This window comes from Ammodytes marinus (genome assembly GCF_949987685.1).
Source record: "Ammodytes marinus genome assembly, chromosome: 24".
Taxonomy (NCBI): Eukaryota; Metazoa; Chordata; class Actinopteri; order Uranoscopiformes; family Ammodytidae; genus Ammodytes; species Ammodytes marinus.
Window position 1 is genome coordinate 7426365 of NC_137228.1, and position 23301 is coordinate 7449665.

The 23301-nt window shown below is 40.6% G+C and overlaps 1 protein-coding gene across 3 annotated transcripts; it reads right to left on the reverse strand.

Moving 5' to 3' along the window:
* Positions 1–388: 388 nt before the first annotated feature.
* Positions 389–22544, reverse strand: LOC307269985 (uncharacterized protein). Of its 3 annotated transcripts, XM_080053098.1 has the most exons (6): positions 22422–22544; positions 8777–8867; positions 5342–5591; positions 4664–4705; positions 4148–4189; positions 389–3527 (listed from the first exon to the last, which is right to left on the reverse strand). In XM_080053098.1, the coding sequence occupies exons 3-6, from the start codon at positions 5586–5588 to the stop codon at positions 1588–1590; spliced, it is 2271 nt and encodes a 756-aa protein (XP_079909224.1). In that variant the 5' UTR covers positions 5589–5591; positions 8777–8867; positions 22422–22544; the 3' UTR covers positions 389–1587. The 3 variants fall into 3 exon arrangements, with proteins under 3 accessions (XP_079909224.1, XP_079909226.1, XP_079909225.1); XM_080053100.1 differs by lacking the exon at positions 4664–4705; XM_080053099.1 differs by lacking the exon at positions 8777–8867 and having other exon boundaries at positions 22422–22538.
* Positions 22545–23301: the final 757 nt, after the last annotated feature.

Sequence of the window (23301 nt, forward strand, 5' to 3'; positions counted from 1 at the left end):
AGTAATCTGTAATATTTCTTCTAGAATGCCTCATGAAAAACCATGCATTGCAGAAAATTACACAGGTGCAGACCTCAACTCAAGTTGTCAAGTTATACAGAGGTACTCACACATAATTTAACCTTCCATCTTTTGAGCCTCCTAAAATAAATGTATTTATGTAATTATGTATATAATTGTATTTATACATTTGTATTTCTGCACTGTAACACTGCAGTCATGCTAAGGCTGAATGTGACATGCAAAGTGTTTCCATCTAAGGCTTTTGACCACTAACAATATAACAGTATTAGTACAGAGTTGGTTGTAGAAAAAGATGTTGCACAAGCTGCAAAAGATAATGGACAGCACAGTACCACTGTAGGAAGAGATTTGAGCCAAGAAGACAAAAGTTTTTATTTCTTTATTAAACCAATATCTTACCAATCAAAGCAACAAAGAAATTCACATACTTCAGGCACAGTTTCCCATTTAATCCTGTGCACTATTGTCCAAAGTAAAGAGGAATTGCACATCCACAGTTTGCAGAATAAAAAGTACAACATAAAAAAAGTGACACATGGTGGAATGGATGGGTTTGAGCTTGAGCCTATTTTTGGTGCTGTGTTATTTTTTTCCCCACAGAACATGTGGTTTGTGGAAGGAATTTTGTCATTTACTTTCAACACACAGAAATTAACACAATCCCAAATAATCAGTAGTCAGACAAATAAATTACAGAGAATACTGACAAACTGACAAAAACCTTTCAAATAATTCATATTTATTACAAACAAACAAATTGTGACATCAAATGGTCAAAAGCAAATAATTAAAAGATAGTTCAATGCCAAATGTTTTTTGTTGGGTTTTGGACTGAAATATGGTATTAAATTAGAAATAAAACTCACCCAAATACTTGTTTTACTGTCAGATGTGTATCAAGATTGCTTTGTATTAAAAAGCTGCATGTTAAAATAACATAAAAAGACTAATAATAACTTAACTGTATGATGGCCTCTAATACATAACTCAACTTTATGTACTGAAGGCTGTGAATAAATGCCTTGTACAATGACCCCAATATGTTCTTATGTGCCCAGTATGCAGTACATAACTGTAAAGCCAAACAAATTGTGAAAATTAATACAATTCTGCAACATAAAGCCTCATTGTTCCAGGAATTATTCCAGCCATGTCATGACACTGATATATTGTGTGTGGATGGATATAAGAATAAATGCACAATGTAAACACGTATACACAAATATGACAACTGACATATTTGGTAGTATTTTTGTTCCTTGCCTCTGTTCTCCACAACCCAAAACCCTCACAAGAAACCTTTCTTCCTCATACAGTTTTTCACAATATTTATACAATGTACTCTGCCCATTATTTCTTACCAGCACAACTTTCATTGCTGTATGTAAATACGGATGTAATGCAAAAACTAATTCAATGAATTATATTGCTCCTATATCATTCTGGCAACACTCATTGTAAAGCAAGTCAACCTACATTGTACCTTAGAAACTGCAGTAGTTTTACCATGCATATGGTAAAATATACCATCAATATATCAGCGCCTTCGTATAAACATATTTCTTACATTGGGTACAATAGGTATCCAGAAAACGTGGAGTGGACATATTGACCGGCATAAAGTCCTGAAGCCTGGTCAGATGGCAGTTGTATGTGCACAGTGTCTCCTTGTTGTAACGGGAGTACAGCACTCCCTGATGCCTGATCCAGCAAGCCCTTACTGTATTCATCATATGTGTACATTACTGGCTCATTGTTCTTCATCAGTGCCACCCACACATTACTTCCTTTGCAGTGAACGTGGTAAGCAAAGTAGTAGATCCCTGGTACGCTACAGGTGAAAATACCATTTTGGGGATTGTAGTCCTGGTTGCCATTGTGTAGGAGTTTGTCAAAGATGACAGGAGAGCCAACAGGAGGGTATGGATTTGTGAGCTTAGCTGTGAACGCTGGCATCTCCACGGCATTTCCACCCATGTCGACTCCAGTTGGCTTCTTGAAACCTTGTTTCTGTCCAGGGTATGGGCCGGTCACGGGGAGGATCTGTCCCAAGTCAGGAGATACAGCAGGCAGTCCCGGAGGACCAGGGGGTCCGGGTTGTCCTGGTTGACCTGGAAGTCCAGCGGGGCCACTGGGGCCAGTGATACCTTGAGGACCAATATGACCAGCGGATCCTGGCTTTCCCTCACCAGGATATCCAGGTTTTCCAGGCAGGCCTGTTTCACCTTTTAGCCCTGGCATCCCAGGTGGACCAATTGGTCCCCCTGGTCCTGTAAGCCCTGGAATACCCTGTGGACCCTGGGGGCCGGTCTCCCCAGGTTGTCCCCCCTCGCCTCTTGATCCAGTTAATCCTCCAGAACCAGGGGCACCAGGTAAACCCCTCATGCCAGGTTCACCTTTGGGGCCAGTGGGCCCTTGAAAACCTCTTGGTCCGGGTTGTCCACCCCCTCCTGACATTCCTGGTTGTCCTGGAAGACCTGGAGGCCCTAAATTTCCCTTCATTCCCGGATTACCTTTTTGCCCCCAAACACCATCTTCTCCCTTTTGCCCTGGGAAGCCAAGACTACCGGGAGGCCCTATCAAACCCGGTGGGCCAGGCATTCCGCTAGGACCGCTTTGACCGATGACCCCTTGATGACCTCCTTGACCTTTGTCACCTTTTGGGCCTGGAGGCCCTGGGAGACCTGCATGTCCCTTGTGACCCTTCGGTCCTGGAAACCCAGGTTTACCATACCCTGGTGATCCTGGAATCCCTGGTAAGCCTGAAGGTCCTGATTCCCCTTTCCCTCCAGGGATCCCTGGTTGCCCTCTCAAACCATCTGTTCCTGGTTTTCGTATTCCTGGCATGCCTGGTGGTCCTGGCTGGCCTCTGTCCCCAGGTTGTCCTGCCAGTCCCGGCTCTCCAGATGGACCTGGCTTTCCTGGAATCCCTGGCTGTCCAGGGAGACCGTTCAGAGCAGGTTTACCCACCCCAGGCATGCCCCCCTGCCCAGGGAGTCCTGGTGGCCCACTAGGTCCTTTCAGCCCTGGCAACCCAGGCAGCCCAAGTCCTTTGTCTCCCTTGGGACCTGGTTGACCAGGAAGTCCATGTAGGCCTTTTTGACCAGGCTCCCCTGTCAGACCTGGCTGTCCAGGCAGACCATGGCCTCCTGATTTTGAAATCCCGGGGAGTCCAGGGGGACCTGGGAGCCCTGGAGGCCCATGAAGTCCAGTTGGTCCCTCGCTACCACCAGGACCAAGGTCGCCTTTTGGTCCTGTTAATCCGGGTCCTCCAGGTTTTCCTGGCATTCCTGGCATGCCAGGTTTTCCGATTCCTGGGTAGCCTTGAGGACCTGGTTGCCCTGGCTTTCCAGGTAAGCCTGGCATCCCCTGGCCTGGAAGCCCAGAGGGGCCCTGTGGTCCAGGTGGTCCCGTTGGTCCTTGGGGGCCCTGAACTCCTTGAAGACCTTCTACACCAGGACCAGGCGGAGGTGGACCTTTAGCCCCCCTGGGAAATGTTTGTCCTATAAACAAGAAGAAACATTTGGTAGAAAAGGGCGAAAATTCACTGGTATATTGACTCAATCAAACACCAATCAAGAAAATTGTCCTTACATTCTCCCATATCAATTCAGTTTTGATATTAAAGCCACTGAGAAGTTTAACATGAAGAATTAAGCAAACGTTTAATATCTTGCAAAGAATACTTTGCTTTGCATTAAGCGGTTTTACTTCTGTAAAAGGAAACAATATGATTTGAAGATACCTTATGGGAACTTTACCCTCGGCAAACACATGAATGAGGAGCCTGTTTATTAGTTGAATTAAAAGTAACCTTCTCCTAGGATCCCTACATACATCTTAGCTAGAAAATATTAAGTGGCAGCTAAACACATTACTAGAACATAACTGCTGATGTTGGTATAAATCTTCTGACAATAATGAAAATATAATCAAAGTTATTTCATAAAAGAAAATAATTGAAGAGGCTGTATGGGTTGAATTGTAAAATATCCCTCTGTAGCCATTCAAACTTCAGAACAGGTTGTGTTATGTATTAGCATATTAGATTGTCCTGTTTATGAGTTCAACATTAATAACAACAATAGTAGACAGGGGTTTTGCACTGACTAGCTGATCTTACCTTTGCCTTCAGTCAGTGGCATTCCCCTGGGGAATGTTTGCCCTAAAAAAATAAAATAAAATGATATTGATATCGCTTAATCAAACACCATTTAAGAACATACATTTACATCAAATGGTCCTTATATTTTCTGATATCAATTCAGTTATGATTTTAAAGGGATATTTCAGTATTTTTGAATTGGGGTTTTATGAGGAACTTATGCATAGTTAGTCGCTTTCTCCAAGGATCCCTACATACATCTTAGCTAGAAAATATTAATCTGCTAAAAACAAGAAATTAACAGCTGATGTTGATATGCATTTTAAGACAATACTGAAAATATAATCAAACTTATTTCATAAAATAAAACAATTGAACGTCATATGGGTTGAATTATAAAGTATCCCTCTGAAGCCATTTAAACTACACAACAGGTTGTGTTATGTTATATTAGCATATTAGATTGTCCTGTTTAAGAGTTTAACATTAATAACAACAATAGACAGGACCTTTGCACTGACATGCTGATCTTACCTTTGCCTTCAGTCAGCGGAATTCCCCTGGGGAATGTTTGCCCTATAAAAAAGGAATAAAGATTTGGTAGAAACAAGTGAATATTCACTACTGGTAAATGATATTGACTCATTTCATTAACAACCAATAGAGAAAATATATTTACATCAAATGGTCCTTATATTCTCTGATATCAATTCAGTTATCATATTAAGGCCACTGAGAAGCTTAACATGAAGATGTAAGCAAATGTAAAATATCTTGCAAAGACTACTTTGGTTAGCGTTTAGGTGTTTTACTTCTTATGTAAATGTAATGGATAGGATTTGAAGCTACCTTATAGGCAACTGTACCCTCTGCAAACCTGTTCAACACATTTTCAAACAATAATGTGTGTATAATCAAAGTTTTTTTAATAAAAGAAAACCATTAAAGAGGCGATATGGGTTGAATTGTAAAATATCCCTCTGTAGCCATGCAAACAAACAGGTTGTGTTATTTCATAATATCATATTAGATGGCCCGTATATGAGTTGAACATTACTATGAAAAATATTTATAAAATAATGACAAAAGAAAAAAACGGAATGTAAAAAGTATGTAAAAAGGTCATTTCAACATTCTACACACTAGAACCGTTCAAAAAGTAATAACATATACGCAGTAGACGGGGGTTTTCCACTGACTGGCTGATCTCACCTTTGCCTTCAGTCAGCGTCCTCTCTTTGCCCATTTGCAAAGGCAGCTGAGGAAGCTCTTTCCCATACTGAGGGAGTAAAGGCATCTCGTTCCCCATAAACTGTTGTTGAGGATACCCATCATTGTACTGTGGCAAGGGCGGGTGCTGGGGAGGAGGCTGCTTGTGTCCATAGAAGGCCCCACCATGGGCCACGGTTAATAAACACAGACAGAGACACAGAGACTGGAAGGAATGGAGGGCCACCATTTTCTGCAGCGGAGAAGAAAATAAGTAAAAAATTAGGACACAGTTTATCCATTTAAATGTCTTTGCAGCTCTGAACTATATGAAAACATTTGTTTTATTTTAAAATTTAAATATTATTAATTACTATTATCTCGATACAATAATGCTGATGTTTTTATTCCCATTCCTTTGTCTGTTTGTTTAAAATCAAAACATAACTTTCTCTTATTTTTTTAAAGATATTTTTTTGGCATTTTTATGCTTTATTGATAGTGTAGAGACAGAGTTGAAATGGGGCAGAGAGGGGAGTGACATGCAGAGAACGACCGTGGGCTGGAATCGAAACCGGGTCCGCTGCTGGCTGAGGCCCATGGGGGGGACGCCCTACCAACTGAGCTAAGGGCGCCCCCATAACTTTCTCTTATTGAATAAACAATGGATTAATAAAAATTATGGATAACATTAATTCTATTTGTGTAATATGACTAATTTAAAGGGATTAAGGAGGTTAGCAGTCTCTTCATAGCTCCTTCTTTGAACTAAATCCATTCCATTAACTTAGTCAAACTATATAATGATAAACAAAGTAGTCAAAAGGGTCCCACTCTTTCCTAATATATTGTAGGGATGAACCGATAACATATTTTAATGCTTATGTTATAAAAAAAAATTGTTGTATTTATTACAATTTCTATTTTATTGTAATCTTAACTGTAATGCCGCTGGAGAATAACAAAGCACCACAGGTCAAGTTATCCTGACTTTAAGTTTCTATGTCTTAAAGCATAGAAACTTTGTACGGCCATGTGGAAAGATAAAAAACAACAGTATATCCTACACTTCCCATAATGCAACAGTATCCTTTGTTAACTCCTCCATGCCTAGTAAAGGCCCAACACATTCAAAATGCACACCTTGAATCCGTAACAAAGTCTTTCTGGTTTAAATTAGACAACTGTTTAATGGTTTATGGAGTTCCCTCTTTCACCACTTGAAGTTGCCCCAGTAAATCATTTCCTATGTATAGGTCATGCTGTCTACCTACACTACTAGGATACATAGCCAACATACTCATGTCAGTCCACAACCAGCAGGCTGTGCTCTTCTTCTCTTGCAGCTGAGTCAAGAAATTGTTTCAAAAAGCCAGCAGCACACTGGGTCTTATGAATCCTGCTTTGGTCCAAACAAAGCCCTCCACCACCACTTCTCTTTAGGCAAAATCTCAGTTGTCCTTCCTTCTGCTTGTTTACACATCTATACCAACATACTGTGGAAAAGCCTCCGAGTTTCATATCCTTGAAGTGAATAACACAGAGCGCATGCTGTTTAAACATATAGTAATTAAGAGGCCCGGCAGGGTACGTGGTCACTTTTGAACATAATCCTTAATAATTCAAACATGTCTGGGCTAAAGAGATTGGCTAAGGGCTGCCAAGAGCACGTTGTGAAAATAAACGATGATGGGTGAATGCATGTTTTCCCCTCGCTGTGGTAATTGTGTGTCCTGAAACAGAACCAAAGAGATCAAAGATATTGGATAGCCGAAATAATGGAAGTAAGACTTAGGCGTACATTTTTCTGTGCAATTATCTAAAAAAGCAAGCTAAGTAGTGTCAGGCTGAGTGTGTCCGCTGCAGAATATTTTTAGCACACACTTCCTAACCTGCACAATCAGTATGTTACTGATACAGATGGGCACCGAATTGTGTAACAATAAATGAACTAGAGGGAAACGGTGTTCATGTACAAGCTATGTTTCTGGGAATTTGGGGGTTTTAATTAAAGGTGGTGTCAGCAATTCTTGAGAACGCTTGTTGTCAAAATCGGTGAATATCTCCTACGTAATCTGCTACCTGTACATACTGGGTGTGCGATGAAAACAATTTTGGTGTACTGTTAATACACACCCTAGGCCTTGTAAATGCGTAGGTAAACAAAGGGTATATAAACAAAAGGGCCCCTCCATTTTAGCACTGGATTTGTCTGCAGCGCACTTACAACACCTACAGGTAGTGATGAGGAGGAGATACAGTATTCAATGATTTTGGCAAAGGTGATTTTGTCAACAAGCATTCTCCAGAATCACTGACTCCACCTTTAATACATCCAAGGGTTTGGGTTAAGACAATAATTGAAGCTCATAATCTAGGTAAAATGTTTTTGTGCACAGTTTTTAAGACATTTCATACAAAAAAGAAACAAAAATCTACAAAACAGAGCTTGACATTTGATTCATCCTCATCAAGTGCAGTGGGGTTTTCATCCTCTATCTCATTTTTTATGCTGAGTTTACAGCTACAGGTTCCACCGTCAAAACCCCCATGGATTATTTCCATTGTCATATTTTGCCTTCGCTCACACTAATTCTGGAGCATATTTTTTTACTATTTAAATGTGTAATTTGAGGCCCAGATATTTCAGCTGTTAAGGTTATTTACGTTAGTTCATATTGAAAAAATATTATTGAAAATTGTATGCCCCCGTGGCGTAGGCACCGCCCACAAAGTTCACAGTGGCATATTTGTACTCCACTGGTCAAGACCTTTCCAGCGATGTCTTCATTGTCATCCTACGACAAGGGATACTTTTCATCTTGCATCAGGCGAAGGCCGTTCCATGTGTACTTTTGGAGAGTCTGTTAGTGCCAAGCTGGATGAAATTAGTCAAATTATTTAAGGGGTATTTATTGATTACATTTGTTGAATATATTAATGGTTAGTTTATCCATAGTCATAGTTTTCCATTTGGACCAGTTTAGACCCTGCAAACTACATAATATTTTCCCCTTCACTTAATATGGCGATTTCTAGTAACTGTGCACCCTTTCCCAATGCTGCCAGAAAGGTCCTAATTAACAGCCGCGATTCGCCGGTCGTAATGGCAGATTAACGTATCATGACGAGTGGAATACATGCTTTAGCAGACTATTGTTCTTTTCCCTGGTTGTCTGCTGTGCACGTAAACTAAAAGGATAATTAAACAGCGGATCAAACACCCACCCGTTGTTCCAGTACAGACTGAGCTGGTAAAATTAAGAATATGCAGTTAGAAAATGTTTAACAACAAATAAATAATGCAGCCAAAAAAGCATGGGAGTGAGTTTGACACTCGCTCACGGAGTGGGAGTGCCTAGGGAGTCATTTGGGATTGGGCCACTGTGACATGTTGTCCAGGGTGGTCGCTATACCTCTGGCCCTGCCCCCACTTACAGGTTGCTTGTGTGGGTCTCTTCCAAGGCATGAGTGGGACAGCGGCCATGCACGGGATCCAGCCAGGTGTTCGCTGCAGTACTGCTGGGCCCTGTGAACATATCAACGTCAGCTTCGATGAATGTCAGGTGAACTTATTTCGCGGAGCCCTGGGGTTTGTAGCACTACGCTGCCATCTCCACCTGCTAGACATATTTTGGCCCGTTGATACAGTCATGCTGAGACACACCTTTTTCCTTGAGGAATGCAGCGACGGAGGGGTATTAAAAATAAATGTAACAGAACTGTCAATTCATAAAACTATCTTTTTGCAGCCGGTCTAGGGGCGAGGTACCAATAAAAACATGAAACGTCTGCTGCTTTTATGCTTTTGTGCTTTCAGTAGAAGACATCCAACTACATAACCATCTCTCCGTCCCACTACAGCCCTTTTGGCAATTCCCCAAAACATTGCTCACTGAAATTATAACTCAGTAAATAAGCTCACATACATTTAAAAGATATACACATCATAATAAGTTTATGACAAGGACAATATATTTTGTATTAAATGTGTATTAATGCTGAAAAATGACAAAGAAAAAAAAAACAAAGTTGATATTGAAATGAACTTAAAAGAGTAAAAATCCTTAAATGTATGACTTTTCATTTTAAATCCACAGTTTTGTGGGCGTCACATCAAACTTCCAACGTAAAACATGCTGTTATTAATGTATACATCCAGCACCATGGACAGAGCCTATCAATGTCACTGACCCCAGATCAAAAAGTTGTCATATAAAATGTGTGCTTATAGATGTTCAATGAATGTTTTGTAGAGAAAAATGGGAGAATATAAAGTAACAATTTACCAGTTTGATTGAAAACAGCCTTTCCGCTGACTAAGACTTTGTCATTTAAGTGTTTCAATGCCTTGAACTGGACTTTTATTGTGGGTAGAGACTAAATAGGGTGTCTATACGTTTTCCCCAAACCCGAGTGCTGGAGTAAATTTGTTACACATCTTTTTCAGATATAAAAGCAGCACGGGATTGATCCTCACGTACTGATCTTCTAAATTGAACATGATTTCACACATGGGCGGGATGATGAAAAACTCAAAAACCCCTTGTACTCTTAGCAACGCAACCTTACAACAAAGGAACACATGCTTTGGCGAGGAGAGGAGACGTCCTCCGAAGCACAGCAAGTCAGCGACCAAACAGAGCAGACTGACTGGTGTTTTGAAACACGTTTGCTCTCAAACAGCCAAGAACATGTAAATGTTAAAGGCTTACAAAAGCACATCCTATTCCTCAACCTCTTAATGCTTCAACCCTTGATAGATAATACTTTAATATAGTGTTGTTTGCATGTTAACCACAAAGGACAATGCTTTACTGTCTTATATTTTAATCATAGAATATTAACTGTTCGGCACTGGGCATTTGTTTGCAGGTATTCCTTTAAAGGTGCAGTATGCAACATCAGAATATTTAGTGGCATCAAGTCTTGAAAGTTCTAGATTGCAACCCCTCCCTTGGTAACCCCTCCCTTTTTTCCCACAATATCAAATGATGAAGAGAATAGTTATTTAGTTTTTTATTCTTTAGTACTTCTTCCTCCTCCTCTTCCAAACAGGTGCATTTCCCCAGGACACCCACTATATAAAAACACATATGGCCGTTAAGGTTGTCCATTCTGTGCTACTTTAGAAACATGGCAGTGCAAAATGGCGGCCTCTGTGTGGGATATAAAAGATAGATATAAAAGGCTCATTGTAAGGATTAAAATATATTTTTTTCAAGCGATTGTACTCTAATTAAAACATACTTATGAATCTTATGTTCTATTTTTACCAAGTGTGTTTTGAAAAATGCCAATAAATTCTACACACTGCACCTTTAAGTCTTCATACAGCCCGGACAACCTTCACTAAGGAGATCAAGCTTGTACTGAGCCTCTGGGTGAACGGTAAGAATTGAATGCGAGTCAGATGAGTGTATCAATATTTGTATCAGCTCCGATCTCTCACATCTGGATTTCTGGCAGTTGGACAGTCAGAGAACAATGTTTCAACTGTTGAGTCTTACCTAATAATGTCTGTGTATCCAGCCTGAATTATTACCGTTAGTAATACTTTATTCATTCTTTTTAAATTCACACATTTAAATTGTTCTCTAGGGCTTGATTTTATTTGGAATTCATGTTTTGGATTAACAGATACTACTGTATTCTATTCATTTTGCATGCATGTTTTACTGAAAGTTCAAAAATTGTGGTCGTCAACATTCCATTTCAATGACGAACACAATCCTATCTAGTTGAATTCACAAGTTAGAGCCCAAAATGAGGAATCAAAACAATGTAATAATAAGATAGATAATAACAGCACCACAAACTGCCTAAAGATCCATTAAAAACATCCTGCTGCCAGTAAAGAATCTCAGCTTGGCTGCCGTATTAAACACACAAACATGGCGTTTGCTTTTAAAGAACGGCGGTTAAAACAACTGGAACTATTTCACAGTATTTTGTACATGAATATTTCCATTGGAGCGCTATGCCTGGGCGCTCCTTACATGTGAAAGCAGAGATCCTATTGACTCCACTGTAGCTACCAATTACTTTGAAGAGAGTGGCTTTGATTACAGAAAGGTCCACACCATCAGTCATCTTTTGCTTTCCAGACAGTGTAATGGGGAAAAGCAATTGGAGAAAACTGTGTCTGGACCACAGACTGAAAATTGAGAAAAGTATTGAATTATGAGGATATTACACCGTGTGTGTGTTCAGCCTCGAGAACGCTGCACGGCAAAACTTTTCAACACAACAAACAAAGTATTTTCCTAAATCATCTCGTTCTGGTTTATTTCTGTTTCCCACCACACAGGTTGTAGCAAAGGTCAGTTGGTTAAAAAACATGCCGGTATAAGGAAATTCTACTTTTTTCCAACAGAACCTTATTCTTTCAATAATATCATAACCTATTAATCAGCAAATAATGTAGTGATGGGGCAAGATTCACCGAGCCATTTGAAGTAATAGCCCAACGTAGCAGAAATTCCATGAAATTCCTGCTCTTTTTTAGCCAATGTTTCTGACAAAATAACTCTTACCAGAAAGTGCAAACTGGGGGAGTTTAGTCTGGGGGGTTTCGTCAAGAGACCAGAGCTGAAGGCTTGTGCGTTCACACGGACCACAGTGTATCACCGTGAACCTGCCATTTCAGATCCAAGTGATTTATCCGAGATGAAATGTGATTCCTCTCACATTTGTTTTTCTATATAAAATGTAGCCTAAACAGATGGGAAAATATCAAAAGCCCACGTGTGTGCTTCTCTGGGTTCACCGGTTTCATAAGAGCAAAAACATCAGAATGTGCTCAGACACACAATCACTCTGCAGACAGGAGTGGGGAAAGCTGGACCCTGGAAGTCTTTTCAGAGAGTTGGATTGAAACCACACTCATGTAACACAATAATAGCAGCAGCAAGATGCATGAACTGAAACGATTACATCTACATTGAACAGATACAAAACATGAACTACAATTTAAAAGTTCTGCCAACTATTATACAAGACAGTTGGGGTCCACATATAATGATGGAATATTGGCAGATACAGAATGCCAATTAGCCCAGGAATAAACATAGTAAAAAAAAGTTCAGACTTCTGATTTCATCCTTAAAGATGGACTCTGTACTGAAACAAAAATCCAGTGTTCATAGGCCCTTTACAGAGCCTAGGCTGTGTATTAACACTTTTTTCAGCAAACACAGTGCGGACAAGGAGCAGATCTTGAGGAGATATTAGCTGATTTTGACTAAAAGGGATTTTGACAACAAACATTCTCCACCTTGAAGTTTATAAGCTTTAAAAAAATAAATCAGAACTTATGGTTATTGTTAATATGAACCATAGATTCCTCCTCCCTTGTTGATATCATGACTGTGTTTCATCTGCACAACATTATAGTGCACTTTTTTCTGAAGGCTTTTGCACTGTTTTCCTGCTTTGTGTTATTCTTGCATCATGTTACTGATCGGAGCATCATTCAAACCAACTGTTTGGGAGTGTTCACATTGGCTCCACAGCGAATCTAATATCGTCTGGACTTGACATGCCTTCATCCCACTGTGCGCTAGTCACATCTCAACAACAAAGGCCAAACTCTCTACTCATACCTTCTCTGGCCTTTCATCTTGTGCTGTGAGCTTTCATGAGAACTCCTCAGACACCTCCACTCACCCTGCGTCTGATGACAAAAGATTCAACAGATCAAGACTCCGGCCCCCTCAGACTTTTTTGCCAACAGTTTCGAGCGCGGCCGGCTCTTCTGCTTGGTGAAGAGCCACCAGCATTTTATCACCTCCAGCTCCGCCTTTGAAAATAATCACATTTTCCCCTGACAGATTCCAGATGGGCGGACTGTGCCGCTCCATAAACAAACCATGAGGAACAGAGGCATGTCATTGCTTACAGATACGGGGTGTCAGTCTTAATTGCTTGTGGTCAGGCTCTGGATCTGTGGTGTTTGAAACAGATATCAGACAGTCCTTTATTTTCCAGTGAGAGCAGGGCAGCCAACAGCACTTCAGGACTAACAACAGCCTAAAGGATGCTCATACAGTATATAAAGCTCACAAATTTGATTTTGTTTTTGATTCCAAATGAACCCTTATTTGCCCTCTTTTAACAGATTTGACATAACATTTACACTTTAGAAACAAGTATCTGCCGTCAAAATAAAAACAACAACTTTATATCGAGCCAACATCGCTGTTGCGGTAGATGGATGAACCATAATTTAAGTATCAAAAATCAGAGATACACTCTAATATTTGCAAGTTTAACAATGAAATGGACAAATTACAACTATATATTGCCTGCAAGCATTTGATAATGTTTGTATACTTAATTACATTTTTAGTAAATTATAAAAGAGTACAATAATACTAGTATGTAATAAAACAGAAATAAACTTTACATGTTAAAGTCCTGCTTTCAAAATTGACCGATGCACATACAACTATTCTTAAAGTACTCATGATAAAGAATGGCCCTTTTCACGATGACATATGTTGCTTATTTATTTACAATATATGCTTTCACCAAGGAATTTATACAGAAACCTGTTGGTGACTCCTATATTTTATATTTATTGTCTATCTTGTTATCCTTTTAGTGTTGTAAATGTCTCGTCTTATCTGTTGTGCCTACTGCAATTTTATCTGTACACCGTGGGATACTGAGAAACATTTTCTTGATTCCTTTGTATGTCTAGACGTGAAGTTATTGACAATTTATTTTTTATCTTATCCAATTTAACATCATCTATATTATTTATTGATTATATTTTGGGTGGCTTATCTGAATCTGCAAAGTAAGTAAAATGTATCAAATTTAGTGGTGTGGAAGTGTTCAGTGGCATTCACTGACATACACAAGTTAAGTACAAGTCCCTCAAATATGTTTTTACTATACATTCCTTATCTGTAGGATATGTAGGATTTAAACAGTTAATTACGTTGACCAAGTTCTGTTTTCTGCATAGGGAACACCTTGTTGAAATTCAAGTTCTGCTCTCCAAAATATGACATAACAGTCATTTAAAAGTGAATCTTCCCACACAAGTTGCTATTTGGGCCAAATAGCAAAATGACTGAACCATCAACCCCTATGAGCTCCAGCAAACCTAAGAACAAAACATGATCTTCTACTGGCTGCTGGATGTTACTAGTCCCTTTTTCCTCAGCTGTTGCTACAATACAAATCAGGAATAAAAATGTGTCTACAACTCTGAAATGATGCAAAATACATGTAACCAATCTGTCAATGCAGAGAGAAAAAGTTTGTACACTGCACACAGGAATGCAAAGATCAGCTGACCGAAGGTAGCTTGAGCGCCAGGACAACATCTGGGGAATGCACCTGTGTGTGTGTGTGTGTGTGTGTAAGAAAAACACTACAGGCCAAAGCCACAAGAGATACCTCATGTCTTGAGGTGCAGCAACAGAAAATTAATTGCCAATGTAGCCATACTTCTTTCCCCAGCAAAAAATAAATAAAATACAAACCATTTCCTGGTTGCAGCTTTATAAATATAATGGGAATCAAAATTAATGAGAAAATAATTTTATATTACATTTCAGTGAAGGAATGATAAATCACGCCAGAAAAGTTCAATAGAGGGCACCAAACTCAATTTCTGAATAGGATAACTGACCGATCAGTCTGTGTTGTTTATTGGTGTTTTCCACAGGTGAACTTTATTTGCTTCAGCACGAAAATACTTAATCCTCCTGGTAAACAATGTGCTTTCTGGCTGATTAAAAAAAAAGTTTGCAGTGTAATTAATCCTGGACTCTGGTTCTTGTGCATCGCGCCTTGCCATTTTCCATCTGCAGTTCAATCCACAGAGCAACAACAGAATCTCTGTGCGTTCTATTCTCCTGAAACACAAGTCAAATTCTGATCACATTCTGGCCACGGAGCTGTTTTTCTTTCCTTGCGTTTCGCTCCCCTGTCTGTCTGCTAGCAGGTGATTTATCTGGGCTCAATCACCGAGTAACGTTTTCCTTTTCCCCCCGCGGCTCGGCTTATCTCGGTAGGGAGTATTTTTCTTATTAGTAACTTTGAATTAGTTTTTTTTCAGCATTCCTTCACACCTACTCGATCTATTTGCAGAGCGAAGGCCGCAGTCGTCAAACAAAGCTGTGCATTTAAATATGTGTGATGAAAACCCGTTTTTTCCCTCTGTCCCCCTGTGCAACAGTATAATGCTGACTTCTGCTACTACGACGTCGCCCCCAAACTCCTTAAAAATGACAGCTCCAACCTCCATCTCCATAAGGTAACACACTAACTATGCTGAAGTACCTCATACAACCCTGCTTCAACATGACTGAACTATTCCTTAAATGACAGATTTTTCCCTCTCCCTCAGCTCCGGGAACCACAAGTCACCTTATGTCTGGCCACGATTTTCTTCTCAGGCTGCGATGGAGGAATTATTTTGCTATTAGCTTTGAGTTGTGTCAAAGCAGAGTATCTGGTGACAGTGGACAGCATTCACAGCAAGGCAGAACTAAGAAGCACTTTGGACTTCTACAGAAGTTGTTCTCATGTGTTTAGAGAGAGACAGAACAGGATGGGAAGAGTTCTCCAGATATTTAGTCTGCAGAGAGCTTATTTGACGTTACTTGTTCCACCGTCTTGCACAGCAGGAAGGAAACACTTGCGAGGCTTTTCAGACTTTTCATGTGGTTTTACACTGGCTCTCAAAGGGACACTCCACTGGTGAAAGATTATTTTTATAGGCAATAAGTACGTTTGGCCAATAATCAGATCTGATCGCTAATATTACGCCTTGACCACAGACTCCTGTGGGGAATTCTGCAGTCTGCAGCTGCATAAATGTTGTGTACTGTGTAAAGAACAGGCCACGCTGTGCAAGAGGCCACATGTTGTCTCCGCTCTTCTGTTCTTGACCTTTACCAATAGACAGTGGTGGAAAGTAACCAAGTACCTGTGCTCAAGCAGTATGTGAAAGTATCATTTTGAATCACCTTTTCCATTTTATGATCTTTTATACTTCCACTTACTACATTCCAGGGGAAAATTGTTAACTTAACCTTTGGGATTGTGATCCCTTACAAAAAAACAGTGTTTAGTTGTGACACATTTCAGATGTTTCCATCCACTACTGTTAGGGGAATATTAAAGCTCCCATATTATACACTTTTCGGTTCTATTATACACCATATTATATGGTCTTAGTGGTCCCTAATACGTTTTTCTTTAATTGTTTGCTGAAAAAAACTTTCAGATAATTTATTGTACTATGCTGATGTTCAGCTAATCTCACAATGGCCTATTTTTTAAAAAAGAGTTGCAGGTCCCCTCGTAAATATACAATCTTTGAGCTCCCCCCGCCCCCTGTCCGGAAGCGAAGCCAGATACGCCTCGCCCTCTGTCTGTCAGGGCCGTGGACCAATAAGAAATAGGGGTGTGGGCTGCACAGTGGAAGCTTCTGGCTTTACGGTTTGTGAGGTCAGAAAAGGGGATAATTCTGACTGGAGTGTTTTTGGGGGGAGGGGTGGGGGTTTCAGAAAAGGGGAGAGTAAGAAAAGGAGAGATTGTTATTTTTTTTGATATTTTGGCAGTCTCTAGGCACACCGTGGACGCATGGATATGTTGGAACACATTTAAAAAGTGCATTTAGCATAATATGGGACCTTTAAGAATTTAGTGCATCAAGACAAACAGATGGTGGCGCCAATTCTCCAATGGGTTGCCATTAAACACTAATTAAAAGAGCTCCAGTTGAACCTCAATTGGTAGGCTGTTTGAGGCCCAAACAGGTGAGAACATTCAATATTTCTACATTAAAAAAATAAAAATAGAAAGGTCTAAAAAAAAAAAAAAGTACATATGATTTTTCCTCTCTCAGATCTGATTATTCATCTCATGATCCCTAAGATTTATATTCAGACCCTTAAATTGGAGGGGTGGGACCCCCTAGATTGGCAACCACTAAACTACCAAACTGGATATAAAGTAGTTCAAACCAGCTCCACCTCATGCATCACTATTAACATATCGTATTGGAGTGTTTCTGAATTGCTTTGACCGAACAAAGGATTTGAATAATTCCATCACTGCATAGGCAAAACAGAGCCTCTGTCACAAATTGACCACAAATACCTCGGAGGACTTCAAACATCCTATAGACAGGACAGCAAGAATATAGTGCAAGTGGACAAACCAAACCTTCCAACGGGGCAGTGATTGGTGATATTTGGAGGGTGGGAGCAGTCTAATATCGCGTAATGACTACATGGTGATTATATGTTGCTTTAAAAAGAGGGTTTCTTCTGATTTATTGCAGGGAATTTCCCTCTGACGATGGTTTCCCCTGAGCATTTTCTAACTGTAACTTTGGGGGTTTTCAGTTGTCTCCACTTGCAAACATACTACTGTCTTTACACACACAATCATTTATACAGAAATGGCCCGGGATCATTTGAGGTTTGCTGCAACACGCATGCATTGTGTCCGACCGGTTACAGCAACGGGAAATGACGACAGAAGCCCCGGAAAGCTTAATGTTTTATACAGTTGCACTGTAAAATATGCCACTCAGAGAGAAAAATATGGTCCTCCTTTTCCCTACTGTCCAGATGTTTTTGCGGTGTAGTATTTACGAGAGATAATAAGAACTACGACTCCGTTCACTTAGTGTAGATAAGAGCTACTTTGCAATAAATCTTCAAAATGTAAAGCTGTGATTCATGAGTTGGTGTTTTTAACATAAGCTACCCGAGAGAGTTAAAAGGATGCACTACGGCAGCTAATGTTAGGGATAAATCGCCCCGTGGAAAAATGTTTTTTGTATTCAATGCAAAATTGCCACAGTCGGATAGTTTAAGTAATTTTTCTCTGGCTCTGCACGGTAGCAGCAGAGCGTTTGGACACATGGCCGACAATCACAGAGGCTGCAGCTCCGGGATCAAGAGACACATTCCCTCTGAGCTACATAAACACTTCCTGTTCAGTAGGTGCGAACTGTGGAGGACTCCGCGTCCAAGTGCAAGAGAGAGAAATAGCATTAACGGAGCAAGGAACTGACAGAAGCAACTGGTTCACTCTTGCACACATTTTCCTACTCAGTCTAGGGGAATTAAAGCGGCAGTCAAGTATTTTTGAATTGAGGTTGTATGAGTTACTTATGCATAGTTAATGTGTTACCGTATGGAGATGGCGATCAGCACAGTCACTATAAAGAGTTTGGAAGAGACGTCGCTGTAGCAGAAGTCAGCCTTGTACTGTTGCAGAGGGGGCCAGAAGATTTTTTTTTTTCGCCAAGTATATAAATACCGACCTCAAAAATATCGCTAATAATTTAGCAATATCCGTTATGCTAAATTTAGGATTTTTTCAGAGCTGATTTGCAGACTGATACACTCACAGCATTGGCAGAGTCGTTTATTTTTGCAGTGTATAAGTCCACAAATCAGCAGTGAAAAAATTCTACATGTAGTGTCAAATTGAATGGACGTACATTTTTAAGGTAAGCATTTGACAGAAAGTAAATCTTGCTGGCCACCTCTGCAACAGTATAATGCTGACTTCTGCCACAGCGATGTCTCCCCCAAACTCCTTAAAGTGACTGCGCTGACTACCATCTCCATTAGGTAACAGACTCACTATGCATAAGTTACCTCATTCAACCACAATTCAAATATCCCTTTGACACAGGTTTGTTTCTGCATCTGCCATAACAATCTTTAAAAGAGACATTCAAAGCTTCTTGTACAGCTTCCTATTGCCTTTATGATAAAAAACACAAGTCATTTTGCCTCGTTTCCACCGAGTAGAGCGGGTCGGGTCGGAGCGGTTCGGTCCGGGTAGTTTGGCTTTTAATTTGCCAAAAGTTGGGTAGGGTAAGGTTTAAGCGCACCTAACCGCTCTAAGCCGCTCCTAATTTCGGTACTCCTCCGTTGGGGTACCAGCCGCCTGAAAGGGTGCCGAAAAGGCGGAGCTACACATGCCGTCCGTTTATTGGTCGAAGGAATCATTGCGCCGTGTGTAGTCACCTCGGCAAGAGTGAAGAGAGTCCTGTGTTTTGGCGAAAATGTGAGAGCAGCACTGTTTATTGTGTGGTGTTTTTCCTCGTCATTAAATTAATCAGTTGGCTACAATGTGTCCCACTGCTACGATGTCACGTAGCTGCCGCAGCCAGCGCTGTTCGCTCAATGTCTCTATCAGTTGAACCGAGCCGTCTTTGTGCGTTTACGCTCACAACAACACGGGAGGAATAAATAAAGAAGCGGGCTGGTTTGACCAAGCAAAAACGAGAGACCTCTGGCTTGACCACAGTTGTTCCACAGCCTGATAGTTTGACCCATATTCTAGCGGCGGCTATCGCAGTCCAGCCTAAGCCCCGCCCTACCAGTAAGGGTAGGGTCGGCGGTGGAAACACCACAGAGATTGTTAAAAGTGAGCTGTCCCGCTCTGAGCCGCTCCAACCCGACCCGCCCACTCGGTGGAAACGAGGCTGTAACCATAGCACAACAAATGAACTAACAGCTCTTAGTCCTTTGACTTCGGTTTACTTATAAATAGTTCATGTCAAATTTCGGAAATACTTTAGTTCACTTTCTTGAAAAGAGTTCAATGATAAAATTGACGCTACTCTCATGTCTGCACGTTCAACATAAAGCCACAGCCAGGAGACTCTTAGCTTAGCTTTGCTTAGCATAACGACTGGAAACAGGGGGAAACAGCCAGCCTGACTCTGTCCTAAGTTAACAAAATCAGCCTATAAGAATCTTTAAAGCTGATCTTGCTTGATTAATCCGTACAAAAGATAAATGTATTATGCAAAAATAAAAAAATTGTGGCAATTTTTCACTATAAATCCTTAAGATTTTTGCACAATTGTTAAATATTACAAAAGCAAATCTTTCTGGGTGTTGCAATAAAGACTTATTTTTTGCAGTTTGCTTAAAGACATCGCAAACCCTGACAAGCTGATTGCTTCTGAAGAAACATGCATAACATTTTCCTCTTGCTGGACAGCTTCACCACTCAAAGCTATTGAGGAGCCAAAACTCAGGGGTTCACATGGGATGATCCAGCTACCCTCAGGCTCTTTCGACACACACTAAAAAAAAACGACCATGTTTGTGAGGACCTGCTTTGAAACAGATTAGTTCCCTCACTCCAACCGATAAATCGGTCGGTAACTTCAACCTGATTATTTGGTTAGATTGAGCTGAGCTTCATAAAAAAGTAAATGAACAGTATTGTATTCAGAAGATCCAAGTAAACTATCCAAACTTTTTGCTTTCTTTGTAGTGGGGAATCGCAATATATGGAAAAAGAATGCAAGAAGCCTTGAAAAACAAAGCAGCCCCCCCCCTCAAAAAAAATAAATAGATGACACTTTGATGGGCCAGGCATTATACCATGAAAGATAAACATCCCATAGCCTCCTCCGAAATCATCAGGCACACTTCAAATGTGCTGCTGCTGTACAACCCAGAATGCTGAAGCTTGACATATTCCTGATTTGAACTCTCTTGACCTTCTCACATCTGCAGAGCGGTGTTGTGTCCGTTTCCACGGCACTGCTGCTTTAGCACTGAACGGCAAAAAACTCCATAACATCCCATTGCCGATGCCAACAGTCCTTTTCAGTGCCCCGAGGATGGCACTACGACAGTTACGGTAATCAAAAACCATCAGCCAGTTAATTGTCCAACTGGTTCCACCTCAACTATGTGACGTTACCACATTTTCCCCTAATTAGGAGTATGTTCTCTCTCTAAGGAAGGAAAATCATGATCACTTTAAATGGCAAGAGCTGAAAGTTAAAACCAGCTGCAAAGAAGTCAAACAAAGTTTCTCCCAGTTCCAAAATATCTCTCTGGAATCAAAAATCTTATTAAGAAGCTTATCGGTGCAGCTCATCAGGACAGGGCCTGTAAAGCTCATTAGCTGGAAGCACACTTCCACCAAAACATTCCTGGTTTTCAAACTACTGCAGGAGACTTCTGCATGCGAGTTATACTGTAGCAGCTGCGCTAACACATTCCCACTCACGTACACCAGAAAACAGGGCTGAAAAAGTCCATGGACATGTTTAAGAAGTGTTATAAATCTATGTCAGGTGTGAAGCAGGGATTCCCAACTGTATCCTGGCAGGTGCAAAGACACAGAGATATTCTATTGTCGAGCGGGAGAGAATAGAGAAGCAAAACAATCTGCTTCTGGTCCTTTTGAAGGGGACAGAGGTTTGTATTTGGAAGTTTGTAGTTTGATTAGCAACGTCTGTGGGGAATCAATTTTCAGCAAGAGACACTAACCCCGGACTACGGGTTGAAAACAGACACTTTGCTAGAAGAAAAAGGATGCCTAAAAGATTTCCTGAAGCCCAAACTTTCCATCTGACTCATTTCTCAGAGCCAATGAGTTGCCAGAAAAGGCTTTTTTCAAAACTTGAGTTTGATCCTGTTTTTTTCTCTTTCATGTGGGAAAGTTAAAACTACAATAACCTTTATACTGAAGCCTTCTCTCCCCTTGACCTTTAAAGTGCCTGCAACTTTCCATCTGCGATGAAAGTTTTGCAACTCAAATTTCTGAAAATGTCATGACATTCCATTAACTGCTGCTAAATCCTGTCAAGATGCTGCACCGTGCATTTATTTTAACAAGCTTAAGCCTGAGTTATTCTTCCCAGGTGTGTCTCCTTGGATTGGACACTAACAGACGTCTTTCAGAAGAGGCTTTGCGGCTAAAGAAGTAGAGTGGGATGTCTTATGAAACATCTTGGAAGTTTTTCCTTTTCTGCTTTGCCTCTGTATAACTCCATGTTCCCTTTCCACAAATCTACCTCTGTGAATAAAACCCCAAGAATTACTTGAGTTTTTTCCAAAGACTGGATAATTTTTCCGAGATAAATCGGGGAAAATGATCAAGTCAAGGCATTGAAGTCAGGGACAAAACCATGCAAGGAAAACCACATTGAAAGTCAAACCTCAAGTTTGATCACAAGCTAATGAGTTGCTCGCTGTTGCACTGAAAACTCTAAACATGACGGCCATGCCAACCAAAACATCATCAAATCCTGTTGTCCTAGGGGTGACTCATCACTTACCTTTGGTGTGCGCTTGCTGCAGGCTGCAAGTATCACAGAGCTTTGAGGGAGTTTGGGACAGACTCTGAACGGCAGCCCTGGTGAGGAGTTGGCTTTTATCTGCAGGTGGGTGGAGCTGTACTGCTAGCTCAAGAGAGGAAGAAGCAGCACTGGATTGTGTGCATGTATGAAGAGAGAGAAGAAGGGGGAAAACAGCAAAAGCCGATAACAGCATCTGTGTGAGAGAGGCACCGCTGTTGGAAATGCTGGGTTTAGCAGAAGCTTTTAGAGGCAGAAAGGAACCAGAGGAAGGACAGAGGGAGAGATCCCACTCAGCTGCACAGAGCACAGATCGCAAAGGAGGAAAGATTCTGGTTCGCATTGGACCTCTCAGTGCATTCTTTGAATGCTGAAAGATTTAAGGGCAGGGTCTCTATGCTTTGGGTTTTTGACTGAGGTCAAGATCTGTGAGGAGAGTTTCTTCCTGCTACGACTACCCCAGTATACAAACACACACACACACACACACACACACACACACACACACACACACACACACACACACACACACACACACACACACACACACATTATAGAAAAATGGTTGAAAATTAAGTAATTTCAAATCATAACAAAATCATGCTCATGTAGTCTTAAGGTTTTAGTATTTTCTTTTCTATAAATATGCGTATAGGAACAGAAGTGAAAGTGACATGTTTTTCCTGTACTTTTAATCAAATCAGCAGTCAAATGTATTTCTAAAAGCTTTTTGGCAGACGGCTGTAGGGAGTTGGTGACTGCAGAGTAGTTGATAAAGTAAATGTTTGTGGATCATATTTGCCATTTTTCATAATGTAATTAGTGGGGATCCTGTTGCCCAGAGACACAGGCCCCACTCGAT

Coding starts and splice junctions, on each gene's coding strand:
- LOC307269985 (XM_080053098.1), bottom strand. CDS start 5,588: ATGGTGGCCCTCCATTCCTTCCAGTCTCTGTGTCTCTGTCTGTGTTTA. Junction 4,706..5,341: donor GACGCTGACTGAAGGCAAAG/GTGAGATCAGCC, acceptor CCTTTTTTATAG/GGCAAACATTCCCCAGGGGA. Junction 4,190..4,663: donor TCCGCTGACTGAAGGCAAAG/GTAAGATCAGCA, acceptor TTATTTTTTTAG/GGCAAACATTCCCCAGGGGA.